Genomic DNA, 27925 nt, shown 5'->3' with positions numbered 1-27925 from the left:
AGAAAGTAACAAGTACTCAAGCACTCTGTTAAAGTGCAACTTTGAGATTCTGGCATTTTCCATCATTGCAAACTCTTAGTGCATTTCTTATGGATATCTTACTTGGAGGCAGTAATATGATGGCTGTACATTCAAGCTGCCATGAGCATTCAGAGTCCTCGCTGTGATAAGCTCATCAAATGTCACTGCTGTCAATTAAAAATAAAAACAAACAACAGAAAATGATCTAAAAAAGCAGCTTTGCATATCTAATAATGGCAGGTTATATTTTTGACAAGAGGAATGTGCTTGTTCAGTTTATCCAGAACGATGAAAACATTAAAAAACTTTTTCTAATGATTATTTTTGTGATAAGTGACAGCTAAAATAAATGGGCGAGTATCAAAATAAAACTAATTTGCTAGTAACAGGCGACAGATCAGTCGTTTAAAAGCAGAAAAGTTCAGCTTTCCCCGGTCCCCATCTTCTTCCCCATTAAGCTTTTGATTCACCGTAAACTGTTTTGGATCCATTGATTGGACCAAAACTAGAAGAAGTGAAAATGTCACCTTGGCATTTCTCATGTTTGATAAACCGGCTGGTTGATTGATTGATTCTCTGAGAAAACAGCCCACTCCTAATAAACTGCTAAATAATACATAAGTTGAAAGCTGGGTGACTTTAAAATGCAGGTGGGTGTTTGTGTACTTTTTGAAAAAGTCTGAGGTGCTGCTTGACTGAAGGGTTCCCTTTGTGTGTGTGTGTGAGTGTGAGTGTGTGTGCAGTCAGGATGGTGGTGACTGTTGGAAAGAGAGAGAATGGGTGGGAGGGTTTGAGGGAAATAGGAGTTTCAGATGAGAGAAGGAGGGTGAGGGAGAGGGGTGGGGGGGTGGTGCAAGGGGAGACATGAGGGGGGTCTTAAAGAAAGAGCTGGGGTGGGGTGCACTTGTGTGTGGGAGGAGGTGAAGGAGGAGGAGGCAGAGGAGGAGGGGAGGGAGGATGTTGCTGGAGGGGAAGGGAGGAAGTGGTGGTGGGAGGGTGGTTGGCTCAGGAGGGGAAGGTGGAGTGGGTGGAAAGAGGGAGAAGGGATGGGGGGGGAGGGGGGTAGCTCTGGGGCGGAGCTGCAGACAGTATACCCCGCCCTCGCGCTCGTCCGCGAGCCCCTCACAATTACCTGTTCCACCAGAACTGACGCGAGCGCGAGTTGGCGAGCACATGCCACGCTGGAACAAGAGCCAAAAAGAAGTGAAACTGCGGCTGTGCAGCACCAGGCTCCCGAGGACGATTTAAATCAATCCACCAAAAAAACACGCAAAAGAAAAAAACTCAAACCAAACTGTGTGTGTGTTTTTAAACAAACCTCTGGAAGAGCCCGCTGAGGATCTGTGAAACTCGCAAGGATGCACTTGTTGTCCGCCGGCTACGCGTCTGCCCTCCTCCTCATCGCGCTTCTCAGCCAAGGTAAGCTATTGTCTCACCGAGCGGGCGACTGTGGCGCTGGAAGCCGCAGGTACGAGGGGAAAGTCCCGTACCTGCAGCACGCAGGTGCCTCCAAAACTTCAGCCCGGGCTTATCGATCACATTCCCGGGGAGAGAAGGAAACGGGAATGTGGGTGTTTCGTAGTTATAAGTTAGTAGCCTGCAGTACAGTTTTATGTAGTAGCATGTGAGTCACCAGGCTACTAACACGTACCCTAAGAAAATAAACTAAATGGGCTTCCTATGAGCCACAAACTTCGTGACCTCCTCTCTCCATTGTGTTAAATTCTGAACAACTTAAGTATGTAATCTGTTTAAAAATAAATAAATTACTAAGTAGTTTCCTAAAACTCCTCACCCCGAGGTAAAACTGTCCTCCGCATGCAGATCATGTCTTTAAAAGTGACTTTTCTTCTCTATAAACTGCCCATTGTGAGGTGGTCATCCTCACCCAGTGTTAACATGTGCTCAAGCCATGATGTCATAACCACCATGTCTCATTCTTTTATGTGCGTGTGTGTGTGCTCTGTTAACAGGGCTGCTGAGCAGAATGATGCTGGCTCACATCCTGTATGATTTATTTTAATTATGGGCTGTCTGTTAGGTGGAGGGAAGCACTTCTGACAGGCTCCTTCTAGTAATTACACTGGGATGTGGGCAGTTGTAATGGCTTGCACAAGTGATTAAGTTTTAGCAGAGAAATTTGGAACTTTCTGTGTGATTTCAGTGCAGCTGTTGTGCTTTCAGTGTTTTTTTTTTAAGCTGGATTTTCATGATTTCGCTATTCTCTCCCTCAAGGTGATGAAACCATGACAAAGGATGATTCTTTTTTTGAGAACGTGCTCCTGATGTTGGGCGTGGTATGTAGTGTGCTTGTAGATTTCCATACAGTCTCCTCTGTCACGCCAACAGGTAGCAGCGCCATGTGTTGGTGTCACTCAGCCAGGCCATAGGCAAATCCATAGGCTTTCAAGTGCTTCCTTGGGTAGGAAAGGGGCGGAGTGGCTCATATCACCCTGCTCCCCATCACCTCGTCACACAACGGTGGCGCCTGTTGTCGTAAATTAACACCATACAGCACCTATCAGTCAAGCTCAGGTGGTTTGTTTGAGAGGAAACGAATGGGCTTTTTAAAGGGTTTTTACACGGCTGTGCCGCTGCAGTGCCGTGTGCTCAGAGCACTGGAGGAGAGTGCTCTGAGTGGGTAATGAGGGCAGACTTTACGGTTGTCCACGCTTCTGCGTATTTACACATGTGGCCTCAAGTGATGGTGAAAACATGTGTGTTTGCTCAGACCACAGTTGGCGAGAAGGAGAGAGGGCAAAAGGTGAAGCGAAACTTGTCCGGTTTTCTTTTGCCAATTTGCTCAGTGTGAGCAGAATCTGCCTGAAGGTGTTTATTGAGTTTTGGATTTGCAATAAAAGTTGCATCAATACTTGTAATGAAAAAACAAGCCTGTGTTTTATTATATTTGCTTCGCTGAAGGCCGAGCCATGGCTGCTACCAGACACAACAGAAGGGGGGGGGAGAGAGTCCTGAATTAGTCCTGGAACAAATATTCCAGAAAGATGCATCTGTTTTTTGTTCACCGCCTTGTCTCCACCCTTCCCCCACCACCACCGCCGCCACCCTCCTCACCTCCCCTCCTGAACAGACAGACAGTGCTCCGTGCCACAGCTGGTATTACTTGTCAGGCAAGTGGGGCTCTCCCCTTTTTTCTTTTTTTTTGCTAATGGACTAATCTGTTGAGGGATGGGTGAGGGGGTGAAGGGGTCACCCAATTTCACCGGAGATGGGTTCACTCTCCTTTCTTTCATCTCTAACTAGGTTGTGTCAGGACTTGTCTCCTGAACGTTTTGATGTTAATTCCTTAGGAAAGAAAAAAAAAAGAAAGCAGCTTTAATTGTATGTTTGAGTTACATGTAAGATTTTGTACAAGTGTTCATTTGGGCGCTTGTGCACGTCTCATCTTGTTTATAGGCGGCTTCCTCTCGATGTTTGAAGACTGCTTGTGGTAGTTTCTCCTTTCAAAAGAGATTTCTTTGTGACTTGGAAAGTATTGTATTCCTTCATGCAAAATTCAGATGCATTGAAGGGAAGGACGACAACTCAAGCGAATCATGGCTTTGAATAGAAATCCTGCATCTGCACTTCACTTGCTGTCAATTTGAGGCCTAATCTCTTCGAGTGGCTGAGCCATTGGTTGATCAAAATCTGGAAATGGCCACGTTTTTGCAAATGTAGAGAACATAATCCCATTCTGTAATCAAAATAGAGCAAATGCATGGGAAAGGAAGACAATCTGCTAAATTTAAATGCCTAATTTGGTCCATCAAATAGGAGTAATCTGACTGGCAACATCTTAAGCCAATAAAGGGAGCAAACCTTCCATTCATCCATAAGATATCTCACTTATTATAATAGGAATGCTTCAAATAGTCCCAAAAGAGATATCTGTAAGTTATTATCCTGCTGGATGCTTAACCCGTATTTGGTGTCTCATAATGTCTCTCAAAAGGACTCTCAGTCGTATGTGTGGAGCCAAAGTGTGAAGTGGAATCTTTTCTGGTATCACACAGTTAGTGCTCTTGTGTTTCGGATGAAAAAGACCATTTTATTGAGTATAAAGTGAAGCAGATGCTATTACTCACCCAAGAAGCACAAAGCAAGTGAGATATAAGAAAGAGACAGATGTTCACACAAGAGACTTAGGTTTCTGTGCGCTTGTTTGTGTGCATCATGTGCTCCTCGGGTCTCGATCAGAATAAGAAGTGGAAGTTTGAGCAGCAGGCAGAGCTGCTGCTGCTGATGGAGAGAAGGGGAAAAAAACAAAACAAAAGGGCTCCTCAAACAAGAGAGGGCCGTTTAGACAGGCGAGGTCATACTGTAAATTAGAGCCGCATTATGGTGGAGAGGCCAGTGTCACTTCCCAACGGGGGGTGCAGAATTCCTAACAGCGCCCCTGGCAGCAGGCCTTTATAGCGGGGATGTGAGGATCTCGCTGGAATAAGCAGTCACAACTTTTTAAACGACGATTTAAATTCCAAAATAACTAAAAATAAAGATGGAAGTTTTGCGTGAAACTTAAAATAACCCGGGGTTACGATGAAATTAAAGCTGTTAGAGTCTTTAATGTGTCACGAAAGAGCAAAGAGCAGGGTTTCACTGCAAATCGTAAACTAGGAAAGCTCACATAAAAGGCAATCATTAACCTGCTCTACTTCTGTGAGAGAAAGGAAAAAAAGAGGCTTCGGATGTTACAGTTTCTAAGAAACCAGGCCGGTGCATTAGCTTGTCCCCAGAGAAACGATGCTTATGACAAATGTGCATCCGTACCATATGGCGTGGTGCATTGAGCCTGCACACATACAGTACACCGAGAGCTTTAGTGCTCAGTGGTGCAAAAAAGAGCTCGGCTATTTGTATTTCTAATGTTGTGCAGTTCGATAGAAACAGTGTAATACTAATTTCTTTTTGTTCTTTGTCTGCTCTGCCCCCCTCACACAGAGGGTTGCAGCGGTACACACCCACACACACACAGAGGCGCACTCCAACCACACTCTGGTTTCTCTCGGCCCCCAGCAGGACACTGAACAGGTGGAGGAGTGCGGGGAGGAAGGGGGGTGGTCTTTTTATGATTCCTGTTTGTGGGTACAGTTGCCGCAAGAACAGCTTGTTCCCGTCTCTAAGCTTAATGATATCTTTTTCAAATCGCAGTCCTATTATTCACTTAAAGATTTTTGCAATACTTTTAATTCCTTCTAAAATGTCATTGCCAAACCAAACTTCACCTTCAGATTAGATGTAGCGCGACAGCGTCGAGAAATATGGGTGAGTGCGTGAACATGCTGAGCTTCCTACATGTCAGAGAGAGCAATTCCCTCTCTGCTGGACTGGCCAAGCTGGGAGATGTATGAGTGGCTTTGCCTTGAGAAAATGAAAGGACTTGGGTGGCAGAAGTAATCACTCTCAGGCAATGACTCAATGAGGAAAAAGGTCTTTTGTTCGCCTGTGACAGTTTTACACAAGGGATTATCAGTAAAACAGCAGCAAGTGAATCTTAATTACACTTTGGTGATTGGCTTGCCCTACTTTCAGAGCCTGAGTGTGCAATATATTCCATTTTTATAATCTCAGCCAAAATTGCCTTTTCAGTTGTCCATTTCTTGTTTCAATTAACTGCCCAGGTTCAGAAAATTGTTTAAATTTAGCACTTTATTGACTTTTTATACATTCCGCTTTACAACTCGCAGGCTTACACTGAGTGAAATAAAGTGAGAGGAGTCTTTATGATACTTTACCAGACAGATTAATGTCTCATTTCCCCCCTTTTCTCTTCTTTGTCACTGTCGTTTAAATAATGGTTTATTTGTTATCTGAGAAGAGGCACCACAGTTCCATTATTTCAGTTATATAGGAAGACTTAACAACATGAGAGAGCGATAACTGTGCAATGCAGTGGTGCTTCTTCCTTATTTATGCAGGAAAGCCCCCATTGATGTGCACGAAGCCACTCTTGTTTTTGGTGAACGCGGAGCGGCACTCTGAGATTGGTCCTTGGGTCGGGGACTAAAAGTGAGGTTGTTTCAGTCTTTTGTCATTGACGCATCCCTCAGCTTTCACTGGATTCCTGTGGTCTCCCACTGACTGTATTGTGACGCTGGCTCTTTTTAAACAAATGAGTGTATGATAGCAACTTCTTGCTCCCGCTGCTGTCTTTGTCATTAATATGGAACAGCACACACCCCTCAGAGAGGGCACAGAGTTGCTGCTGTCGGTCCTGACGCTTCACATGTGCAACCTGACTGGGGGGAAGCGTCTCCCCTCCATTTGAAAAGCCTGTGGCCACACCCATCTTTAACAGGGCCTGGATCTTTGTTCAAATCCTCCATTAGCGTTATTGCTCTGTTTTAATGAATTCTTTGAGTGGCACCCCCTCTCCCATTAACTGTGATGTTAATGAGCTGACCTCGGTTTTAGGAATACCACAAAGGAACACATATATATGGGAAGCCACATGGTGGCTGCTTATGTGTCCTTTGTTTTTTTGTAGATTACATTTAACGGGCTACTTTTTCCTTATTCAAATTTATCCTGTAGGTAAAAGAAAGACAAAGCCACAGCACCACTGACAGCAGAGTCTCACCACATGGGTGCTACCAGTAGCAGGATGTCCCTCCTGCCCTTAAAAGGGGGTCAGTGATGGACCTCTGATATTTATGCCTGCACTCTCATAAAACCTCATTGCTTCTTTATATATATACAAGAGACACTGAGCAAGATAGAAGGCTTCTGTTATATCAAACCTATATTTTTTCTTTGTCTGCGGTTCAAGGGAGCCAGACAGGTTGACACAGCTTTTGTGCTAAAGGTGAAACATTCATTCCAAGCCTCGGGCCACTAATAAAACGACACAGAGTTTTGTCTTCCCATTCATTTCTGAATCACCCTCTGTTGGCTCCAAAGCTCTTTTGCAATACTGAGAAGTTACTCTATTCATTCCGATGCTGTTTAGCAGTTTTCCAGTCATGAAACATTGCACTGCTCCCGGTTACGTTCCACCCTTGGGACTCAACAGGGAGGTTTTGTCTGCGTTTGACCTCAGTATTCACATTCTCGCCATCTTAAAAGCTGTTTCTTTGTGTTGTGCTGATGTCCACCATCCTCCCTTCATAGACTGCAGCAGCAGTCTGCAGTGCCTGAAGCTATCTTTGATTACATGCTGCTATGGCTGAACTTGTAAGGAGACAGGAGTTCCCATTCAGGGACAACTTCCTTTCACAGAGTATAGCAACAGCATATCTGTGATTGGAATTAAAAACCCATCATTCTGACAGTGTTTAATATCAAACAACAGGAAAATTAAACGACTGGCAGATCTTTCTGAGTCACCAATGAGTCAATACACTGATGACTACCATGAAACTTTTATAACAGTGTACCACATGCTTCTAAGATGAGTACCTTACTCTTTAATTAAAGAATTTTCAGGTTGTTCTTAAAAATGGTCGGTATCTCTGTAAAGATCTTCTTTGGAGGATTTCGGCTCGCACTATTTCGTAGGGGTTAGTGGTGGCCGAAACAGGCTCAAACTTATATCGCGATATTTCATGAAAAATACTTCTGATGAGATAGGGAAAAATGTTGTAAATGTTTAATAAGTGTAAGTAAATGAGGATCATTTTCCATCCTTCTTTTGCAGTGGGATCCTGTTATTAACTGCCCAATTCAAACTGTGAATTTACTAAAACAAGGTGCCAGCAGCAGCAATATAGCAACAACATCCAGTGACACAGCATGAGTCAAATGTAGCCTAGGTAGTGTTTCTCTGGAAATTTTCAGTAAAAGTATAAAATAACCTCTTAATACTCTTGTTTAACAATGACTAAAGTAATTTAACCTTGTAACTCATCAGGACCTGTACAATAGTGTCATATAATAATCTTAGGCTGACCTTTTTAACCAGCTGCTTTTCCACCGTGTCAATGCATCAGTAATTTCAATCCACTGATTGCTTTTCCTCTCACAGGAAGAGCAGTGGAGCAGACTCATGTAGTGTCACTGAAGCAGTACAATGAGTGCTCCGGTGACACTCGGTGGAGTTATTTGTTTAGTTTTGGGTCGCTCCCCTCCTTTATAGACTGGTTTGCCTTTGATGATGTGTTTTTGCCTGGAGTGGTGAAACAGGTTTGTTGTTTCCACGTTTAACCTGATCATTTTCGCACAGTTTTTGGAAAGCACTGTGCTCTGTTCGATGATGTTGCTCAACAGCAGCGGACACATCCCTCTCGCTCTCAGACATGCCCGGGCTTTTCTCCTTGTTGTGCACACTATGAAACATAAACACATAGCTATAGCAATAAGATATTTTTATATAATATAAAATATATATACCAGTATTACCGCGGATATGGAACAACCATATTAGGAGATGTTACCATAAGCTACTGTAGGTACCACAGGCAGTACACATACCAAGGCTGCAATTCTTCTAGAGCTGAAGGGGGCAGCATAGGTCTACAAGGTGTACACTGTCCTTACATGCTGAAGAAGGCGGAGGATAGCCACAAGCACAGGAAAAACTAAACGCAGAAGTAGGTGACTAGGTGACCCAGTAAGAGATGGGTGATAGTAAAAGTAAAAACATACATGCGATGCTAACATGTTTTTCATACCCAACGAATAAATACTTCCAATTTAGCAAAGCAGCAGCACAAGCAAATACCAGCATCCAGATTTGTTCATCCAAAAAAGTATCATTGTGTTACGTCATTCTGAGACAGCATTGCGAGCTAATGTTAATGTTAATATGATTATATTTCATAGTAATGTTAGTAGGCTACTCGGCAACCATCCTGGCACTGTTCTGGGACCTCCCCTCCTTTCCACCTGCATATGTGGAGTAGATAACAGAAACGACACTGATTAAGTCAGAACCAGCTTGAACAGAGGATCTCGTATGAAATAGGGTTGAAAAGCAGTTTGCAGAGGTGTAGCAACACTGGACAGGCAACAGCAACTCAAACAGCACCTCTTAGAAGAGTTAACCAATTAGATTTTTGAATGGTATCAGCTTATCCACATCCTTATGTGGACTGATATCGAGAACTGCAGCTAAGTTTGGCTTTGCGGTGCCTGAGAACTAACGTATGCTTGATGAGAAAAGTTCCAGTGCACAAAGATTCAGAAATCCTTTTAATGTTACTCTGATTTGTCAAATACACATCGAGGCTGCCACTACAATAAGCAAGCTGAAACCTGAAGTAGTTTAACACTTGAAAAGTAATTAGACAAACTGAAGTAATTAGCTAAACATGAAAGATAAACATTTCAAACTGTTTACTGAAATTATATGCTGAATTATAAAAAAATAAAATAAAATAAAGGGAAATCCTAAAACATAAATCAGTCCATGGAATGAGGAACTTGTGATTTCCCTTCTAAAGTTGAGACCTTTCATTCTAGTATGTGTTCCAGTTGAGACTTGTATTTGGACCCCTGGGCATGCATCTCCTAATGTGCAGCTGCCTGGAAAAAGTTAGAAAAACTGTAATCCTCACACCAGATTACAGTATGTTACTCAAAACTGTTTTTTTGTTAATGCATCTGCAATTGCAGCAATGTTTCCTGACATTCAGCTTCAATTTTTATTCGTAGGAGTCAAGTGGTGGGTTTTTGCGTGGCAGCTACCCCTCAAGCGATGCTTTGGCTGATGCATGACTTGTTGATGTGTTAGATGCTTCGTGATAAAATGCTCTGCTTTGCTGTTAAGTATTTGGCTGTTCTGCTGCCAGACCTTACGAGGAAGGTGAAGAGATGCTTGTCTGGTAATTGGATGCAGTACTTAATTTTCTAATGGGACGACTTAAGAGGTCAAGTAGCTTTGTGTTCCTGGAGAGAATTTCAAAGCATTAAATATCCCACTGGTACAGTTTAAATACATATAATTGACTTGACTTATCCTCTAAATGCTAAATTCTCTGCATGTATCACTTTTAATTTTACTGTGGCTTTGCTGTAAAGTGGTAACAATGGAAAACAGCAGGGATATTTAATAGTAAACTCACTATTAGCTTGTTAACACTGGCCCTTGTCTCATAAAAAATTGCATTACTGCTATTGCTGGCTAGCCTATAGAATGAGGATGTTGCTAAATGAGCTTTGAAGTGTGTAATTTTGAATAATGAAGATGCCAGAAACCATTACCCTGCCATTCCTGCCCTCCATCATACAAGTAGATGCTATAGAAGAGATAATACATCATTTCCTCTTATAATGATGCCAAGATCTCATTTAAATGTTCAGGGTCAAACAGCAAAAAAATTTATAAAAGAAAATAAATAAAAAATTGAGAGCTGAAAATAAAAGCTAAGAATGTAGGTTTGGGATGGTTTGGTTGAAGCTGAATGGATTTTCGACTCCTTTTCATGAAAATCTCAGGTTTGATTATCTACTTGTGAAGGACTTGCCAGAGCATGCTGATTTATAAACAGAGCCACCACCTATGGATGTGCTAAACCAAGACAACATCACAGCCAGAGTTTGTTTTTACAGGCGTATTGGTTCAGACTACAATATTTCCCAGTGGGTTTCTAATAATTGGACAACTTTGTTACCTTTCTCCTTGGGGCAGCATTTGTATAGATATCATGGTTGAATGGCTATATTTCTTTTTGTGATGTCTCTTGTGTAATGCATTTTTTCGTCACAGGTCATTACATCGCCTAATATGCATGTTCTTTATATTACCAACAACTGAAGACAGTAAAGGCCTTTTCTTTTTGTCAGCCTTTACGAAGCTTAGAAGTGCTTTAGCCCAAATACATCAACATACATCGATGCTCATAGTAACAATACCAGCAGGTGTTTAGCACAAATAATAGTTCTTTATATACTTGTCAACACCCTTTGCTGATGTTGGCGTATTACAGAAAGGAAAGGATTCACCAAAGAGACACTACATGCACAAAAGCATTGGGCTGCACTTAATCTTTTAATTGTTTTGTGTTTTTAGCCTCATAGCCACAGGTGTATAAAATCAAGCACCTGGCCATGCAGTCTGCCTCTACAGTCATTTATAAGATTGAGTCATTCGAAAGAGCTCACTGAATTCAACGACTGTACTGTAATAAGATGCCACCAACAAGTCAGTTTGTGAAATCTCTTCCCCCCATAGATATTAAGTGGTAACACTGCTAAATGGAAGCATTTAGGAACCACAGCAACTCAGGCACAAAGTGGTGCTGAGCCACATGGCGCGTAAAAGGCACCAGCGCTCTGCTGACTTCTTCTGGCATTAACATCAGAAACCGCGAGCTTCGTGGCATGGGTTTCCACGGCTGAGCAGCTTCTGCAGGTGTAGTGTGAAGGGAGCCCAGTATTTTTGTCCATATAGTGTATGAGTAATTTCCCATTTCCTGCTCAGTCAAAAGTCAAAATATATTGGCTTTAGGACCATATTAGATAGATCATTTGCATATTGGTCCATTAGAGAAGATGGTGCCATCAAAAGTTCAAGCCACCTAATAGCCTTACTGATACTTGTTCATTGGGACCAATGCAAGTACTGAGCGTTAAGAAGTAATCACTGCCTGCATGGGTATTCTTTATACATACAGTATATATATAATTGGAGTAGAAGTTACTATATATTGAAGAGGACAAAAGACAGGTTCACAGGTTATTATTTTTTTTACATTGTGCATATTTCATAAACCACTTAGCAGGTCTTTATGGAGGTACCCCTTGCTTCCACAGCAGCTGTCATGCTACTCTGCTACATGTGCTGCAGTATTGTAAAGATTACATATTTCACAACACCTTTTCTGAATTGTCTTCCTGGATCATGTTATGCAAACAACAGTTTAGATTGGTGCATACTGGGCAGCAGACACGCTGATGTGTAAGAGGCCAGTAGGGTTAGGGCTAGTTAGAATATGTAACACAAAATGTATTTGACAAAGATATCGTGTATGTTTGACATTAGATGGTGAAAGTCAGCAGCCTTCTCTATATATCAGGACTGAATGGCGAAGCAACCTTTTTTGTTCGGTGTTTTTGTTCAGTTTTAAATCATTTTTTGGACTTCAAGGGAAGCCTTCACCCCGAAACCTTGTTTTTGTCTGGCCGTGAAGCAGAAGCAGCACATGGCTTTGGAGGTCTTTCTGAACAGTGTGTTGACTCACTTTGCTTGAAGGGGGATAGTTTGTGCACAACATTCCCATGGAGACTTTTGTTCATGAGCTCTCCAGGCCACATTGCTCATATTTTGAACACCTTTCAGTAGCAGAAGAGGTGTTGGCACATTTTTGCTTATTGACGGGTTTTTTTTTTGTGAAGCGGGATGTCTCGCTGCTGCCAGTACATCTCACTATCTGACAGATCTGCAGGGCTTTTTTATGCGCTTGTTTGGGATGTACTGCACAGGACAAGAAACAGAGTGAGGTTGGGTGGGAAGCACTGCAACCGTAGGGTGGATGGTTAAAAGCACTTAGCTTGATGTATAGCTTCTCCTCATGCCATGATGGAAGAAGAAAATATAATAGCCACCGCTAATGAAATTATTATGCCTTAAAGGTCCTTTGTAACCAAGATGACTGTGACATATACTGAATTACATCAACTAAGAGCGGTTATCTCATCTCATAGAAACAACAGGCACAAACAAAAGAATCAGATGTGGCTTGTTGTGACAGTTTTATCTTTTATGTGTCTTTAGACAACAACAAAAAAGAAGTATAACACTAATGGTGACCTTGCGTTGACAAAAGATAAAATGCATTTTGAATGTAGGTGAATTTTTTGCATATAATGCTAATCTCCAGCTTTTCACAGTCCTCCATCAAAGTGAACGTTGGTCCAGGGGTATTAAACGTGAAACCACACAGACTTGATGTGCAAGCAGGTACATAATCCTTTGTATGTATTATCTGCATTCCATGTATTCCTCCCACTGCTCTCCGCTCTATTTAGCCAGCAGAGGCTTTACGACCCCCCTAGAGTCAAAACCTGAATCAGGACACAAGTAGAAACCGTCATGCCCTCTTAATACCAACTAGGCTGTTTGGCTCATTGGAATGGGGAACACTGCTTGCTCTGTTTCACAATGAAGGGTTAGAAGGTCAGTTCTGTCATTATGAGTGCACAACAGCATACACGACTCTTTGCCCAACTAATATAAAAGTATCAGCCTTACCGCGGCAATTACCAGAGATGAAAGCTACAAAAACCATGTGCCGAACAAATGGAAATACCTACCTGTTAATATTTTCTGTTGTTTACAGCGTAACAAGACATACATTATTGATACGGAAAAGTAGGTGGCGTGAATTAAATTCATGCAATAATAAAAGCACTGCACATATTTCTATTCATCATGCATTTTGAGTTGGGAAAATATTAGGCCATGCCTCATGCAGCATCTAATGAGGCACTTTAAGATCGATAAGTGGATGCATTCTTGTTTACCCATGTAGAAAAGGTATGATTCCTGGCCTGATTTGTCTCTCCTCTTCTTTTTAAATTTTTTTTTCACTGCTCCCATGAGAGGCTGTGTGTGGTTTGTTGCCAGGATGCTTCAAGAGGGGTGTGTTGTGGCAGCAGGTTTGATTGGTATCCTCAGGCACCACCTGAAACTGTAATATGGTCATACAGATGGCATAATAGTAAACACAACTGCTCCCACAGGATCAATGGGCTACAAATGTTCAAAGGATTTCCTGCTCAGGGAGGTGTGGGGGCTGGGACTGGGTGGGGCTGCTTTTAGAGGAGAGGGAGCACTTGTGGGACAGGCAGTCAGGCAGGCGGGTACTTGAACAAAAGCTGATTGCAGTTGTGTAAATAGTGGAATCTGAAGCAGCCAGCTGGGGTAATAATTCAAAATAATAATAAAAAAGATCATAATTCACTGAATTAATTACTAGAATGAGGATGCTTTTAGTCTGATGATTCAGTGGATGTTTCCATCTTGACCCTCCAGTTGGGCTATGTCGGTTTGCATATGTAATTTGCTGAACATGAGTATTAGTGAGAGCTGCATTGGTGATTGTCATCATTAATATGCGTCGCAATAAAAGGGCAAAAGAACCTCACATGCTCCCAGAGCCCAAAATGCTGTTTTTGTTCGATGAGCCAACACTCCAAAGCCAAAAGGATATTTATTCACAGCGAAACAAAACAGAGGGAAGTTGTGAATTGACTTAGCTGACTGGCAGAAATTTAAAAACGATCTACTTTGATAATTCATATTTAATACCAGCGCTCCCTTTTCTTTCATATTATAGTAAAATGTTGATTTTTTTTGACATTTCATGGACAAAACAATTGTTATAATAACAAATCTAATTAAAAAAGCATAATTTGATTGTAACAATGAGCAGTAGTTGTAGCCCTGGTTTAAGCCTTGGCCAGGGCTAAGTGACTGTTAGAAAATGTCACATCACTACCAGATGTTCTGTGAATTTTCCTTTTTTTTTGATTAATAAGATTGAAGAAAATGTTAAAAACTGACATTTCCAGAGCTCGAGGTGACATCTTCAGATTGCGTGTTTCTCCACCAAAGATATTCGATTTACACGTACATAAAACTGAGAAAAGCAGCAAGTCCTTAACCTTCAATGCTGGAAGCAGGTTTTAACTTGACTAATCACACAGGCAGTAACTTGCCTATCAAAACTGCCAACTATTTACCACTATTGCCAACTGGTATTCACTCAATTGGCCACCTGTCCCAGAACCAGCCTGGCTTCCTTTCCCCCCCTCCATTGCAGCATGCTGTTACTCCAGAGGACCTTTTTATGCTATTAATAAAACTGATTACAAATGATGTTCTGCCTCCAGTCCAGACAGCAGACACTTACCCTACAAGTCAGTCCTGCTCTAGTTGGCTCAGTTGCTTGAGGCGAGCGAAGCTGGCAGGTTTATGGCCAGTATGCAAAAAAAACCTGATACCTCCTGTCTGATGTGATACCTCTTGAAGAGACCTGGTGAAACGACGAGCACTTTGATGTCAAGAAGGTTGTTTTGAATGTGTCGGGAATATTTTAAAGCTCCCTCTTAACACCTCTCACTGGGAAGGGGTGAAAAATCGAGGACGTTTTAAGAACTTGAGGATTCATTCCTTGCGCTTAGATTTGCAGATATCAGTTCAGACTTGTCAGTAAATTCAAAGCTCGCTCTACTCATTAATGTGAAGAGATACTCACTGCTGCCTCCATCACTTCACCCCTTTAAAGCTTAAATCTGTTTTATTAGACTGTAAACATTTATTTAATTATCCGTGTGACTATATTTTGAAGCCTTAATTGGGCTGATTATACTTTCCTGTGAGCGCTAGAGGGGAAGAAGGGCTGTAATTTTAATGAAATGGGCTAAAAATAAAGTTTTCCAAAAGCAAGTCCTACCCTCGGAGAAACCGCGTCCGCTTATCCAGGCCTCATCTCAAACGCAGGCGAAATAGCATGTAACCGTAAGAACCATGTGATCAGATACCTGTTATCACAGCTGCGATAGATTCAGGAGTGTAGCAGGAGTTGCTGAAAATCAGCAACTGCAGATGGTGTTTTCAGGACATATGTTGCCTCTCATGTTATTTCTACTTCTTAGCCACAGCGCAAATGTGGGATTCTTTACCATGCATGGGTTTCACTTGTAAAACTACCATGTGTTTCAGCACGGAACGACCAACAACTGGCAAGCAACAAGAGATTTTAAAAAAGTCTTTGAATTTGAAACGAAGCGCAACTTTAGGCCAATAAAATAGAAAGACTCTTATTAGCGTTTCAGCAAGTGCACAATTAGCCAACTTAAATTCAAAGCCTGTGTGATTAGGAGCAGAGTTGTTGCGTGTGGATGCAAGCTCATCATTAGGCATGAGCGAGCAGGACAAATTCAATAATGCTTGTAGGATCCTCCAGTTTAATGAAGTTTGAAGGCTCCTTGGCATATGAGAATGTTATCACATTTAAATGGCTCAGAAATAATTAAAAACGAATGACTAGTTTCTAATCACACGTCTGAACTGCCTGGATTGAGAGTTAACAGACTTCGGCCTTGCTGTGTGCTACACAAAAGCAACATTTGAAATAAACTTTTACATTTCTGCTGTTTTTACATGAAAAACTGAATGTTGAACTTCACTGTAGGAACAGTTCATTTTTGAGTCTTAAATGTGTTTAAATACAAATCTTTTCCTTTTTTTTTAAAGGTTTTATGCTTCACTTTGACCCTACGCCTCTTCAAATGCCTTCAAGGTGTTGTGCGATCATTTCCACATGTCACAACCCTAATTAAAATAAGCTTTATCTGTATGGCAGACAGATTCAGGTCGGAAATGGCCAGTTTTCCATTTTAATGGGTAGAAATGATACGATAATCCCTTTTGTCCGGCAAACTTGCTTGCAGGCCATGTCTATTTTTAGGAAAATGACTTTGAAAGCAGAGAGAGGAGAGAGGTTGTGCGGTGGAGGACTTTAATATCCTCACGGTGATGGAGTTTTTAAACTTCTTGCCTGAGAAACACGTTCATCGTGACAGGGTCGAGACATGGCGATCCATTAGGGCTTCTGATAGCGTCTCCTGCTGACGGGGAACATAAAAAAATCCAGTCTGTTCATTCACAAAGCCAGACCCTTGGGTGAGCTAATGTAAGCTCTTCCGGAAACAGAAGAATGAAGTCATTGCCAAAATGTTAGGCACCGAGGTGCATTAGGAAGGGTTAATGGATAAGTAGTAAGTGTTGAGGCCGTGCTTTGTTAATGGCCTAATGTTGCCTTTAATGGTACGTCGTTAATGGTAGTTGATGGCGGATGTTTGGAGTCAGGACAGTGAGCTCTCTTCTGATCTGCCCCAAGTCTGCCCGTAGGCAACTCACAACCACTTCTCCCCTCGGGTCCCGTGGCCTGCGCCCCTCAAATACATAATTCACAACATAATGGATGTGATTTCTGAGTGCACTTACCACCCGTTCGCTCGAGCCCGCTGCAGTCTTAAGAGCACTCCCCGCACCCATGCAGCTCGTCTGCTGACGCAATTTATGACATTTTTTAAGAGGTTTTTACGGACGCTCGTGTGGTCGAGTGTGTAGAGGAGAACATTTCAAAGACTAACGATCACGCCACAAGATCAATTTCTAGGCAACCTTATGGCAAGTCGTTTAGAGTGATAATCACCACTCTTGTAATGTGCTTTTATCTTTGCAATCTGCCTCGCGCAGAGAAAAATGACTCTGACACTGCCAATAATGGGAGTCGTGTGTCACAGATATGCTATATGAAAAGGTGCCTATGTTTTCCTTCATAATGTCTTTGAGCCTTCTGGAAACATTTATGTGTCTTTTAACTCCCAGTACCAACAAGAACTCTCTTTTTTGTAACCCAGATATTAGTTTTGTTATAGGTCTTCACTGAAGGTTAGGAGAGCAATTTAAGCTAAATCAAAGCTGGATCATCTGCTTTGATTGTGCTGTCACTGGTGCTCGAATGAGACGGCATTTTAGAGTAACTTGACTATAATTAATTTAAATATATGACAATGCTTCTCTTTTAGATTCTCATATTAAACTCACTGACTAATCAAAGGGAAAAATGCAAGAATGTGCTGCAGTTTCCTCGTGTTTAGTTTTTTCTTTGTATGGTGTAAATCTTTCCGTCTCTCATCAACCAGCTTCAAAGCTCAATAGTTGATTAATAATGATGCAAAAAGTCTGATTTGTGCTGTAATATATGTGCTTATATTGTGCAGAACTCACGACATCGGGCACTTGGTTCTGCCTGTCTTTTGTCTGTTTTGCTGCTCAGTTCTATGTTTTTCTCGTTAACTGGATCACAGGTCAAACACAGACTGCGACAACGCACCGCGTGTTTTCCACCGCACTCACTTTAATTTAATGATTTAATGGAAAACTTTTGTTGTCTGAGACATCAACAGGAAATATGCTCCCCCTTTTCACTCCCTCACAATCACACACTGTCATCATTAGTTAAACAGAGTGAAACAGAGTAAAAACAATTGTCCTTAATGGACCAGAATGCAATGCAGTCACAAGGCAACCTGCATTTTGAGATGTGGAGCAGGACTCGCGTCGTCCTCTGGGCTAATTATTTCGGCGCTCACACTGCTATTTGTTCCACCTACACGAATAACCCGCAGCTGGTGCAGAGTGTTTGCACCTGTTCTCTGAGGATTATCGACAGGTATTCCGGGAATTGTAGGAAGCATGAGCAAGCAAGACATGATACGACTCGTGTGGTGTTTACCCAGAAGGTGGCATTCTTAAATTAACTTCCACAATGCAAATTCTTTTTTTTCCACTCGGTTACTGCTGGTAATATAACATTTCATGATTGATTGACTGAAATGATTAAAATTACGAATGTTTTTGGAGTTTAGCAATTAGAGCTGAATCATCAGGACAGCAGATGTAGCATGTGTGACATTTTCATTTAAAGCTTGCTCAAACCTGTGTGTAAATATTTGCCGTCATCATCCCGAGTCATTTTGCCGCCCACTTAGAGTCAATTCGAAGAGCAAACAATACAAACAAACATAACAACCAAATCTCCAAACTAATAACATCTGTAAATAAAGAGTGTTGGCTGTTAGCTGCAACTCCAGGGCTAAAAAAAAAAAAATAACCCAGTGAGGAAGCGCCAACAATTGCAGTTCCTCAAACGGCCACTTGAGACTCGCTCCAGAAGCGAGTCAATGCTCACAACTTTATAGCAGGAGTTTTTACAGCATGGGACACACAAAAATGCTGTTTTGATCTTTTGAAGCTATTCATGGTGGAGCAAAGTGGGGTGGTAACTTTTATAATAAGGGTTAAAGTTTCCATCGTGCTTTGCCTGACAGCTGGATGCCACATAGGTGACTATAGCTGGTTATCTCAGTTAAAAGAAGTCACAGGGTTGGACCACTAGACCATTATTCATGCACGTAAAAGACAAGCATTATGGCTTCATGTTTGGCCAACGAGCCATTCAAAAGTCTCAAGTTTCAGTATTTTATTTGTATGTATTTGTGCACTTAAAACCTGTTGTAGCTTCTTGTGTTAGCTTCTAATTTAGCGCTCCAATCTGTCATAACAGCTCCAAAAAAGACCAAATTTGAAGCATTAAATTAGGAGTTAGAGGTGGCTACAATCACCTTCTTTGTGCAGCTTTAAAAGATCAGAGATCTATAACATGAAAGGTTTTTCTTCAGCAGCGCGGTGCTTTTTTAGGGAGCCAGTCGTTAATTACACAAGTGGATTAAACCACCTGAAAACAAAATAAATCTTTCCCTCCTTCATGGGCCCTCGTCTCTTCCTTTGTTCTCTCGCCTCGATCCCTGATGAGAGGCAGAGGCAGCAACCTGATCCCTCAGCAGCAGGCCTGCACAGGTACCGGGGCCTCCTCAGGACAAATTTGAAACCAGAGAAAATGGAGCCAGCATTTTTAGTCATAAGGGAACAATGGGGACTCGACAGGTGAGACTGCAGGCAATGCATTAGCCCTGTTCCCGCCTGCTGTGTTCTGTGGGTGTCTGTTGACCACACATGAAGCAGCAGCTGAACATTGTTTTCTTTGCTTGAGGGGGAGAGAGAGCTGACTATATGTCTCTGTAGAGAATAAATATTCTTCACCGTGGAAGCTACACTTTATATCTGGCAGGAGAGGAGTGTAAATCAGGTTAGCCAAGAGACAAAAGATCCACCTGCAAAACACAGCCATGACACCTGGCCACCGCCAGTGACCTGATGTTATTCTCTGTTGGCATGCAGGCTGCAGCTTCAAAAAGGCTGATCTCTTATAATTTTCAGGTTAATTGTCAAACTCTTAATAAATCTGTGATATCTGGCCGTCACCTTTCTAATTAATTCCAGACTGTAGACTGTATTATTTTCAGAAGCTGTAACTTCTAAGCCAGTGATGTGGTCATGTGCCATTATCGCAGTGCTGCTAAGATTAGAAGGCTTCTATAGTTCTTTTATCAATAAACTACTATGTTATTTAAGACATAGTAGTTTCACATTACACTTAATATTCCAATATACTCCATAATCCAAGCTGCATTCTCATCTTTTGCACGTCACAGATGGAGTAGACTTCAGAACTTGCTTAGGTTAAACCTGCATGTCACCCTTGAACAGTTTAATCTTTATTTTGATGATGTTTTGTGTAGCGAACGCTCTTGCATTTCTTTATCTTTCTAATAGTCATTGATGTCACTGGATAATGAGTAATGATGGTGAACTTTGCGTTTTGAGTGTTTTTTTTCCAGTAATGTGAATAATGACGATGATAATAATAATAAAAAAGAAGCCAGAGACTTGAAGTTTTCAGGTCAGCTCATCATCTGTGCATTCTTATGTTTTGAAAACCTCTCTCCATCTACTGCAGAGATTTCCAGATTTATCATGAATTCTTCAATTGGCTGTTTTGTTTGCCAAGCATTAGTGCTTTTGTTGGTTTTTAGAGCACAGTGGCCTAAAAAATGTTTTCATGCTGCTGAGGTGAAGGAGGGGAGCCATTAGGCTTAATAGACTCGGACTAATAATACCGTGTGTTGCACACTCTACATAATTCTCCATTTGCTGTCCATCCTCCTCCTCAGCAGAGCACAGGCTTATTTTGCTCTCAAGTGACAAACATGGCTCTGCTCAGTGGCTGGGTAAATGTGAGGGGGGTTTTTTAAATCTATTTTTATTGTAGTCTGGTTTATGAGAGCCACTTTTTTTGAACAACAATGTCAGATGTACAGCTACATAATCACTTGATTAGATCATTAGATGGCCAACAGAAAATGCGCGACTATTTTGACAAATGTGGTAACGTTAGATGAGTGCTGTGACACATTGCCGATGGAATCATTAAAGCTGTCTTCAAGAAAATAATTACACCAATCATCTTCTTTGTGTCGTGGTATTGTAAACTAAATTGGTGCGTTTTGGACAAAAGAAGAAATTGGAACGTGTTAGCACGCCAGTTTGAATTTTCCATATAGTTAATGCTAAAAAAAAAAATGCTAAAAAAAAATGTTGATCTTTGAAAGCATAATCATCTCAGACAACATACAGAAAATAAACTAGGCACACGTGGAGAAGCTCAAAGGACATTGTAGACATCAAGGATAAAAATGCACCCATCAGCAGCAATTTACTAACAAATCAAAGACGCCACAGCAGCAGAACAACCTCAAACGCTGTTCCTTCCTGACGAAAGCAGCGAAGATGTGATAACAAGCGTGCTACAGTCGACACAAATGCACCGGCATATTCACAAGCAAAGTGTCGTTTGCAGCGACTGTATGGTGGCAGGGCAGGAAATAAACTGGTCTTACTTATTAGTGATACTCCCAAAAGTATCTTTTCAGAATTCACCCTGAAACATTTCATCAAGTCATAAATGTCCAGTTGTTGGCTTAATGCTCTCGTGTCAGCAAACGAATAGCCAACATACTTGGGCTGTCATCACGAGTACTGCAGAAGCAGCTTGGTGATTCTGATGATCTGCCAGGTTTTGCTGTTTCTCAAAGATTCATTAAGAAGGCTGAAATTTGCTGCACCTGTTGGAGGTGTCGAGGGTGCTGTAGCACAGCTCACAGCCTTGGTAGTGCAAAGATTTTTTATTGATTATTTTTTCAATCCGTAATTGGTTTAGCAGATGAAAAGTTTTTTTAAAAAAGTGGAAAAACCACCCTCTGCAATCTCTTGTGGTCAACTGTGAGGGCTTTAATCTCCATGTGTCATCCAGAACTTCTATTATATTCACCTGACTGTTACGTATGATGAGAAAAAGAACACTCATACTTGAAGAGTCTGGATGAATTAAAGGGTTTAATTGAATAATCAACTAGTTGAAAATGTGACAGGTTTGCAGTTGTCTGAATGCTGGATGTGGATACCTGAAGTTTTTAACGCGGGTCTGCAAATTGATTTTTGAACGTTACACTGAGAACATGTCCTAGCGAGCATGAAAATAAATTGGTCTGCTATTCTTGAGACTAATTTCCCATCCTAAGGCAAGGCCATGCATCGATTCAGTGTTATATTAATATCAAACAATATTGCAGAGTCCTCTCCATCATAAAACTAATAAATGTGTTAGACTTTAGACAACGTTTTTCATGGAACTTGTAGATAAGAATCCATAGAGAGTGGATCACTTATTAAAAACAAAAGAGACTAGGCTGGCCTAGTTCAGCTGAACTGCAGACAGAGCCTTTGGGGACCATTGCCAGAAAATGAAACCTTTGTCCCGAGTCTTTCTGTCCACAAATGGACCTTTTTCTTCCAGATTGGTTCTTCTCTGAAAGACCTCTATGCCCTGTTGAAGGTCAAAGAGACACAGTGCCATATCTTTAGGGTGTTGTGCAGCTTTCTGAGCCCTGAAACAGATGGCGCTTCATAAATGAGAAATATGGCTCTAAATCCTCACCTCTCAAACGTTCATTTCTCATATTACAGCTTTTGTTGAACCCAAAGTGCTTCAACAAATTCATACCTGCTGCTTACTTGTAGAAAATAGCAATTATCCAGTATTTTTTGTGTGATAATCAATAAATAATTGCCGGTGTTTATCAAGCACAGGTACCACAATGTTCTTTCGTGTAGTAATTTGTAATAATTTGCTGTTTTTTTTTCTTGTAAGATGCACGTCTGGATTTTGTTGATTTCATTAAAATGTTAAAGGCCTGAAGTGTAACCTTGAGCTCTGATCTTAAATACCAAATTGTGCGTGATTTTGGGGGATTACGCAAAACAAGTGCCAGCATTTTGATGAATAATGCTTGTAACACGACTGAGAAAACAACTAGAGTAGCAGTGACATGTCTAGTTGTGACTGAAGGTGGTCATCAATCCTTTCACACAGAATAATTCAAAGGCTGAAAGAGTGGCAGCGCAGGCCGGTAGTTTTATCTGGTCATATTTAGCAACTGTTACATTAGCACGCTCCCAATTTAATGTCAATGTATTGCCAATTAAAGTACATCCTAGTCAAAACTTTATGAAAGGAATCTGAAGAGAAGCTCACTTCTGATCATTGACAGCAATACTGTTAATAAGCGCTGGTGTTTTTGCCTCTGTTAGCTGCTGTTAAGCAGCATTAACTCTGAAGTGGATGTATCATTGCTGGACTTCATGTATTAGAGCATTTTTTTGCTTCGGTGAAGGAGACCGTCTCTCTTAAGAGAGAAGTAGCCTTGTTTTCTCACAAACTTGTAACTATATAACTGGATTTCAAAGGAAAGAATGTGGATATGACGACAGGTACGTCCATCTTTTAGATCTGTGAGAGCCACACTAGAGAAGACGTGCTGCACTTGTTGCAAACAGGCAGGCTCTGAGAGAAAGCTCCTTTATTTGACAAGGTAAAGCAAAAATCCATCAGTGAAGAATGTAATTAGGTTAATTACATTATCTCAGGTTAGTACAATATGTCTGACTAATACTTACGTGTTCAAGAATTAAAATCAGCATTTGACTTTATGACACGTCAGATACCGTCAGTCTAATGGAAAGAAATGCATGCCTTAAAGTGGCTAGAGCTTTGGATGTGAAGATTCCCCCCCTCCCCCTCCCCCCCCAACGGGCTCACGCCAGTGTGGTAAAAAAAAGAAAGAAGAAAGGAAATGGAAGCTGATGCTCTCAGTTTTATGCTATAAAGACAGTGACAGGCAATTACAGCTAAGAAGAAAAAAAACGAAAAAGCTAAATTATAGAGCACGCATTGTTGACGTTTGGAAAGGTGGTTCAGCCTGCAACAAAAAGAGGAACTGTGCGAGAGGGATGTTGTGCAAGCTGTGCTGTCAGTTATCCATCAGTGACATGATTACACCCCTTCCCTCAAGAGAGACAGACGCAGATAGTGAGGATGTGGCTGTGTATTTTATTTTATTTTATTTTTTTTAAAGAAATCTCTCTACAGCTAGCTGGTCTGGAACGCTTCCTCGGCGTGAACTGATACTGTAGCAGAATTTAAATAAGTCATGTGCTTGTCATAGTCAGTAACGCACGAGCTGAGCGTGTGTACTCGGTGAAAGAGTTGGCAAAACAACAGCCTGCAAAGCTCATTTATTACCAAATATCTACAAGGATTCTTTGGGGACCCCGGTGGTCCTTCTGACACCTTTTCCGTGTGACAGAAGCGTTGCAGCAATTTTTCACGATAGCGAGTAATGAGAGTTTGAGCTTATTAAACCGGTGATCTCTCTCATTTGAGGTTCTTAATATGGCTAATCAAAATTCAGCACTTGTTAAATTATTAAAGAAGAGACAAGGACGAGAGGCAGAATGTCACGGGAGGTTAGGTTTTCTTTGATTTCTTGCTCCTTAGGCAAACGGCGTTCACTATAAGAATCTAGCCTTTCCTCGAGTATTATTGATCCATTTGAAGTGGTTCTGTCTGCCCCTTCACACTGAACCGCTTCTGAAGCAAGGCTATTTGCCATCAAGTCTTTGTGGACATGCGCCATGGGATCCCTATTCAGTGCACAATCCTCATTTTCAGCACTTAATAAGTTTGGGCCTCAGTTTTCTTTTGGTTGTTGCAGCTCAAAGGGACACACACACACACACACACACACACACACACACACACACACACACACAAAAATAGGAGGGCGTAAGGTAGCAAAACAGGGATATAGAGACTAATGCGGGGAGGTTGCTGATTTCCCTGGTGAGTTTATATCTGAGCTGTCGTCACCTGTCTCTTCTCGGGAATAGAGGCGCCTTAATCAGGAACATAAAAGTATCTCCTGCGGTGCTGCCTCCTGTCTCTGTCACTCGCCTGTCTCTTACTTGAGTTACCATTGCCAGAGTAGCAGCTAATTTTTCATGTCCAGTGTAAGAAAGAGAAAAAAGTACTAGACGAGCAAACACGTTTTTGGGGGTGGTTGATGAGACTAAAAAGTCTGTAATGCTTTTTGTAAAACTACCAAATGACGTGCACTAGAATATTGTCTTACTTTAACTCATAGCTTTAGTCTGAAATCCCAGAAATACTGAATCTTTTAAGCAGCCTTCAAAACAGACTTTTTTTATGAGCTTAACACAGAAAATGCAGTTTTTTTGGAGTAGTACTTTCTACACAGCACTATCCCATCAAAACCCCAAATTAGTGGTTGTTTATTTCTGTTATGGGGATTTTCTTTGTGAATTAATTTCTGCTAAAGAAATGTACATTGGTTCTTGTGTCCCATATAACTTATGACATGAAATATGTCCTCATTTAATGTTTTTAGTCTCCTGCTAAACTCTCTTCTTTGTGCAAAAGTGTGCAAAAGTCTTGAGTCACCCTCTCATTTCTTTGTATTTTGCATGGAAACTGGGAAATAGACACACATGTTCATGCAGTGCATCTATGGAGGCCAAAACTGAGCTTGTACAATTCGAATGAGCTTAAAGGTCAATACCTTTATTTTTCATCATTGTCTGAACTCTCTTAAGCAGCTTTCTTCTAAGTTCTTTAAGATGATGCCTCACTGCTTCAGTAATGTTGCAGTCTAGGTTCTGGGAGGCCAGTCAATGACTAATCTATCAGGTATGCTTTTGCTACACTGGTGGTATGTCTGGAATCATTTCCATGCTGAAAAATGCAGCTTCAAATTGCGATAGAGCCTCCACTGTGTTTTCCAGATGGATGTAAACACTCACCTCCCAAAAATTTCAGCGTTGGACTCCATCAGACCTGTTGCCACTGACTTTCAGTCCAGTTCTTGTGTGATTTGGCACACCTCAGCCTTTTTGCCCTGTTTCACTTTCTTAAGAATGGCTTCTTGACAGCTACGCTTCCACTGACATCATTTCTGATGAGGCTTCAGTGAGCAGTAGACTGATAATCTGAAGGGCCAGATCCTGTACAGGGTCCCTGTTGGATTTCCTTCTTAAGGACTGATACTGGTCACCTGTCCAGTTTTCTCAATTATTTTAAGGACGCCCTGCCAACATATGTCTGTCAAACTGCGTTATGTTTGGCATTTATCGTAGATTGACATAAAAAACAAAATGGGAACAAACGATGTGTTTTTGTGACCGGCTGCTGGTAACAAAGTCCCAAAGATACAATTTAAAATTGATGCTTTGCCAGGTTTCCTGTTACGTGTTTACACAACACTGGCTGAACTGGAATTATGTGTCTTCTAGTGCTTGGATTATTCATAGGTTAGTGTTAAGTGGCTTAAACAAACAAACTAAAAGCATTATGCTGAAACTGGACCGAAAATTAGTGAAAGAGCAGCCCGTGTCCAAAGGAAAACTTCAAAAAGTTGGAGAATTTTTGCTTCTGCTTGGAAGTGAAATTAAAACAAATGTGGGATGACTAAAGACGCTGCACAGTGCTGGATATAGTAAGTATTATATTATATAAAAGTGTTATTACTGTCTTCAGACATACACCAACAAGGTAAAACCATAAGGAAGTGGTAAATGTTAAATATCCTCCTCATCATATAGACAATGATTACAAGCTGATGATTGGTATGCACGGTGTAAACTTGTGTGTGTTTGTCAACGGGAAGTCGCTCAGTTCACCTACTTTTGTTGCAAAAGGATTACCTTATCTCAGCGAGCAGCAGGAGCTTTGTCTTCTGTAACTCAACATGTGCGATTAGTTCTCATTGTGCGACAGTGTAATCTGCACAGATTTGCTTTTTCCCTTAATGCAGACTCTTTTAAAGTTCTCAGAGACACTGAAGGCAGCTTTATTTGAATATTCATAATGTCTATTTGAATTTGAAATGCAAGGAGTTTATTATACAGAGAGTGTGATAACCTTTGCAACACTGCTGGGCTTGCAGTGTACCTTCGTATTGTCTCCTGAGTGGTTTGTGTCCTATTACTAAGACACAGCATATGTGGGCTTGGTTGCCGACTTGATTTAGAAAAACGCTCGGATTTGTCCTCAGCCATTAGAGCATTCTGGCATCAACATGGCCAGGAGATGCACACAATAAAGATAGTGAGAGGCTATTTTTGGCACCTTAAATGCTAAAATGTAATCTAACGGGATGTCATCAAATATGACACATGCAAAAATGCATCCCTTGAACAGAGAGCTCATTAATGGATTCCTCTCAATGTATTCACAATGCTTTTTTTCCTTTTTGCCACACAGCGTGGGCAATCTTTTATGCCTACTTTAAAAACAACCAAGTGTAGGATGGCTACATCAGCATGCTGGGTTCACAACCAGCAATCTGCATTATTTCAGGTGGATCACACTCGTGTACATCCAATTGCCAAAACGCTGAAAGTGAGCAAGACTCAGTGAAATGCAGGCAGAAATTTACAGTCCAGAAAATGAACCAGTGGGTGCATTTATTCTGAGCTCATGCGTGCAGTAAAGCAGCATTTCTCTTATATTACACTGCTTAAAAACAAAGTACATTTCGTGAATGTACGAATACCTGTAGTAGGTAACATTTTTCCCCCAAACACAGTAATTTGTTAAGACTGATCATTGCACGACTTGATTCCCGAAAAGCTTTTAACGGATTTTACACTGAATAAATTATAGAAAATGAGAGAATCAGTGCAGGAAATGCACGTACTTTCGTTGACAAGTGACGGAGCTTATCCCTGTGTTTGGTGAAGAATTCCTGGTAAAGCTGTCAGCAGTTGAAATGTGGCGAGGTTTGTTTTGTCCCGTGCTGTCACTATTAAATGTCGCCGAGCCTTATTTAAATGCAGGGATTGTATCTATGTGGGTGAAGTGCCGTGGTAGCGCTATGTGTTCTCGGATAGGTTTTTTTCTTTTACTGAGTGGGTTACTCTGCTTTGATGCTCACACAAGCCGTTTCTGCTTCATGCAGCGGTAAGCACTGATTACAGCCACCACTGCCGATAGTCTTTAACACTTTTTTAGAGCCTTTTTGTTCTGTCTATATCTTGTTTTCGGTCTCTGCATTGGTAATTTCTGATGTTTCCATCCATCACTTTGTTTCAATTTATTCAGATGTCATAGTGAACAAGGACACCTTCAGAGAG

The 27925-nt window shown here is 41.3% G+C and overlaps 1 protein-coding gene across 3 annotated transcripts in view; it reads left to right on the top strand.

The window, feature by feature from the left end:
• The first annotated feature begins 1136 nt into the window (after positions 1 to 1136).
• The window catches only part of LOC102799250 (CD166 antigen homolog), a 46292-nt gene continuing 19503 nt past the window's right edge, over positions 1137 to 27925 (top strand). For all 3 annotated transcript variants that reach the window (XM_006801594.3, XM_006801593.3, XM_087851036.1), the window contains exon 1: positions 1137 to 1440. In XM_006801594.3, the coding sequence (XP_006801657.1) occupies positions 1380 to 1440 (61 nt within the window). In that variant the 5' untranslated portion in view covers positions 1137 to 1379. The remainder of the gene's footprint in view (positions 1441 to 27925) is intronic.

Source organism: Neolamprologus brichardi, chromosome 14 (assembly GCF_056152115.1).
Source record: "Neolamprologus brichardi isolate AB-2024 chromosome 14, ASM5615211v1, whole genome shotgun sequence".
NCBI lineage: Eukaryota > Metazoa > Chordata > Actinopteri > Cichliformes > Cichlidae > Neolamprologus > Neolamprologus brichardi.
Note: the sequence above shows the minus strand (reverse complement) of the source record. Positions and strands in the feature narration are given on the sequence as shown.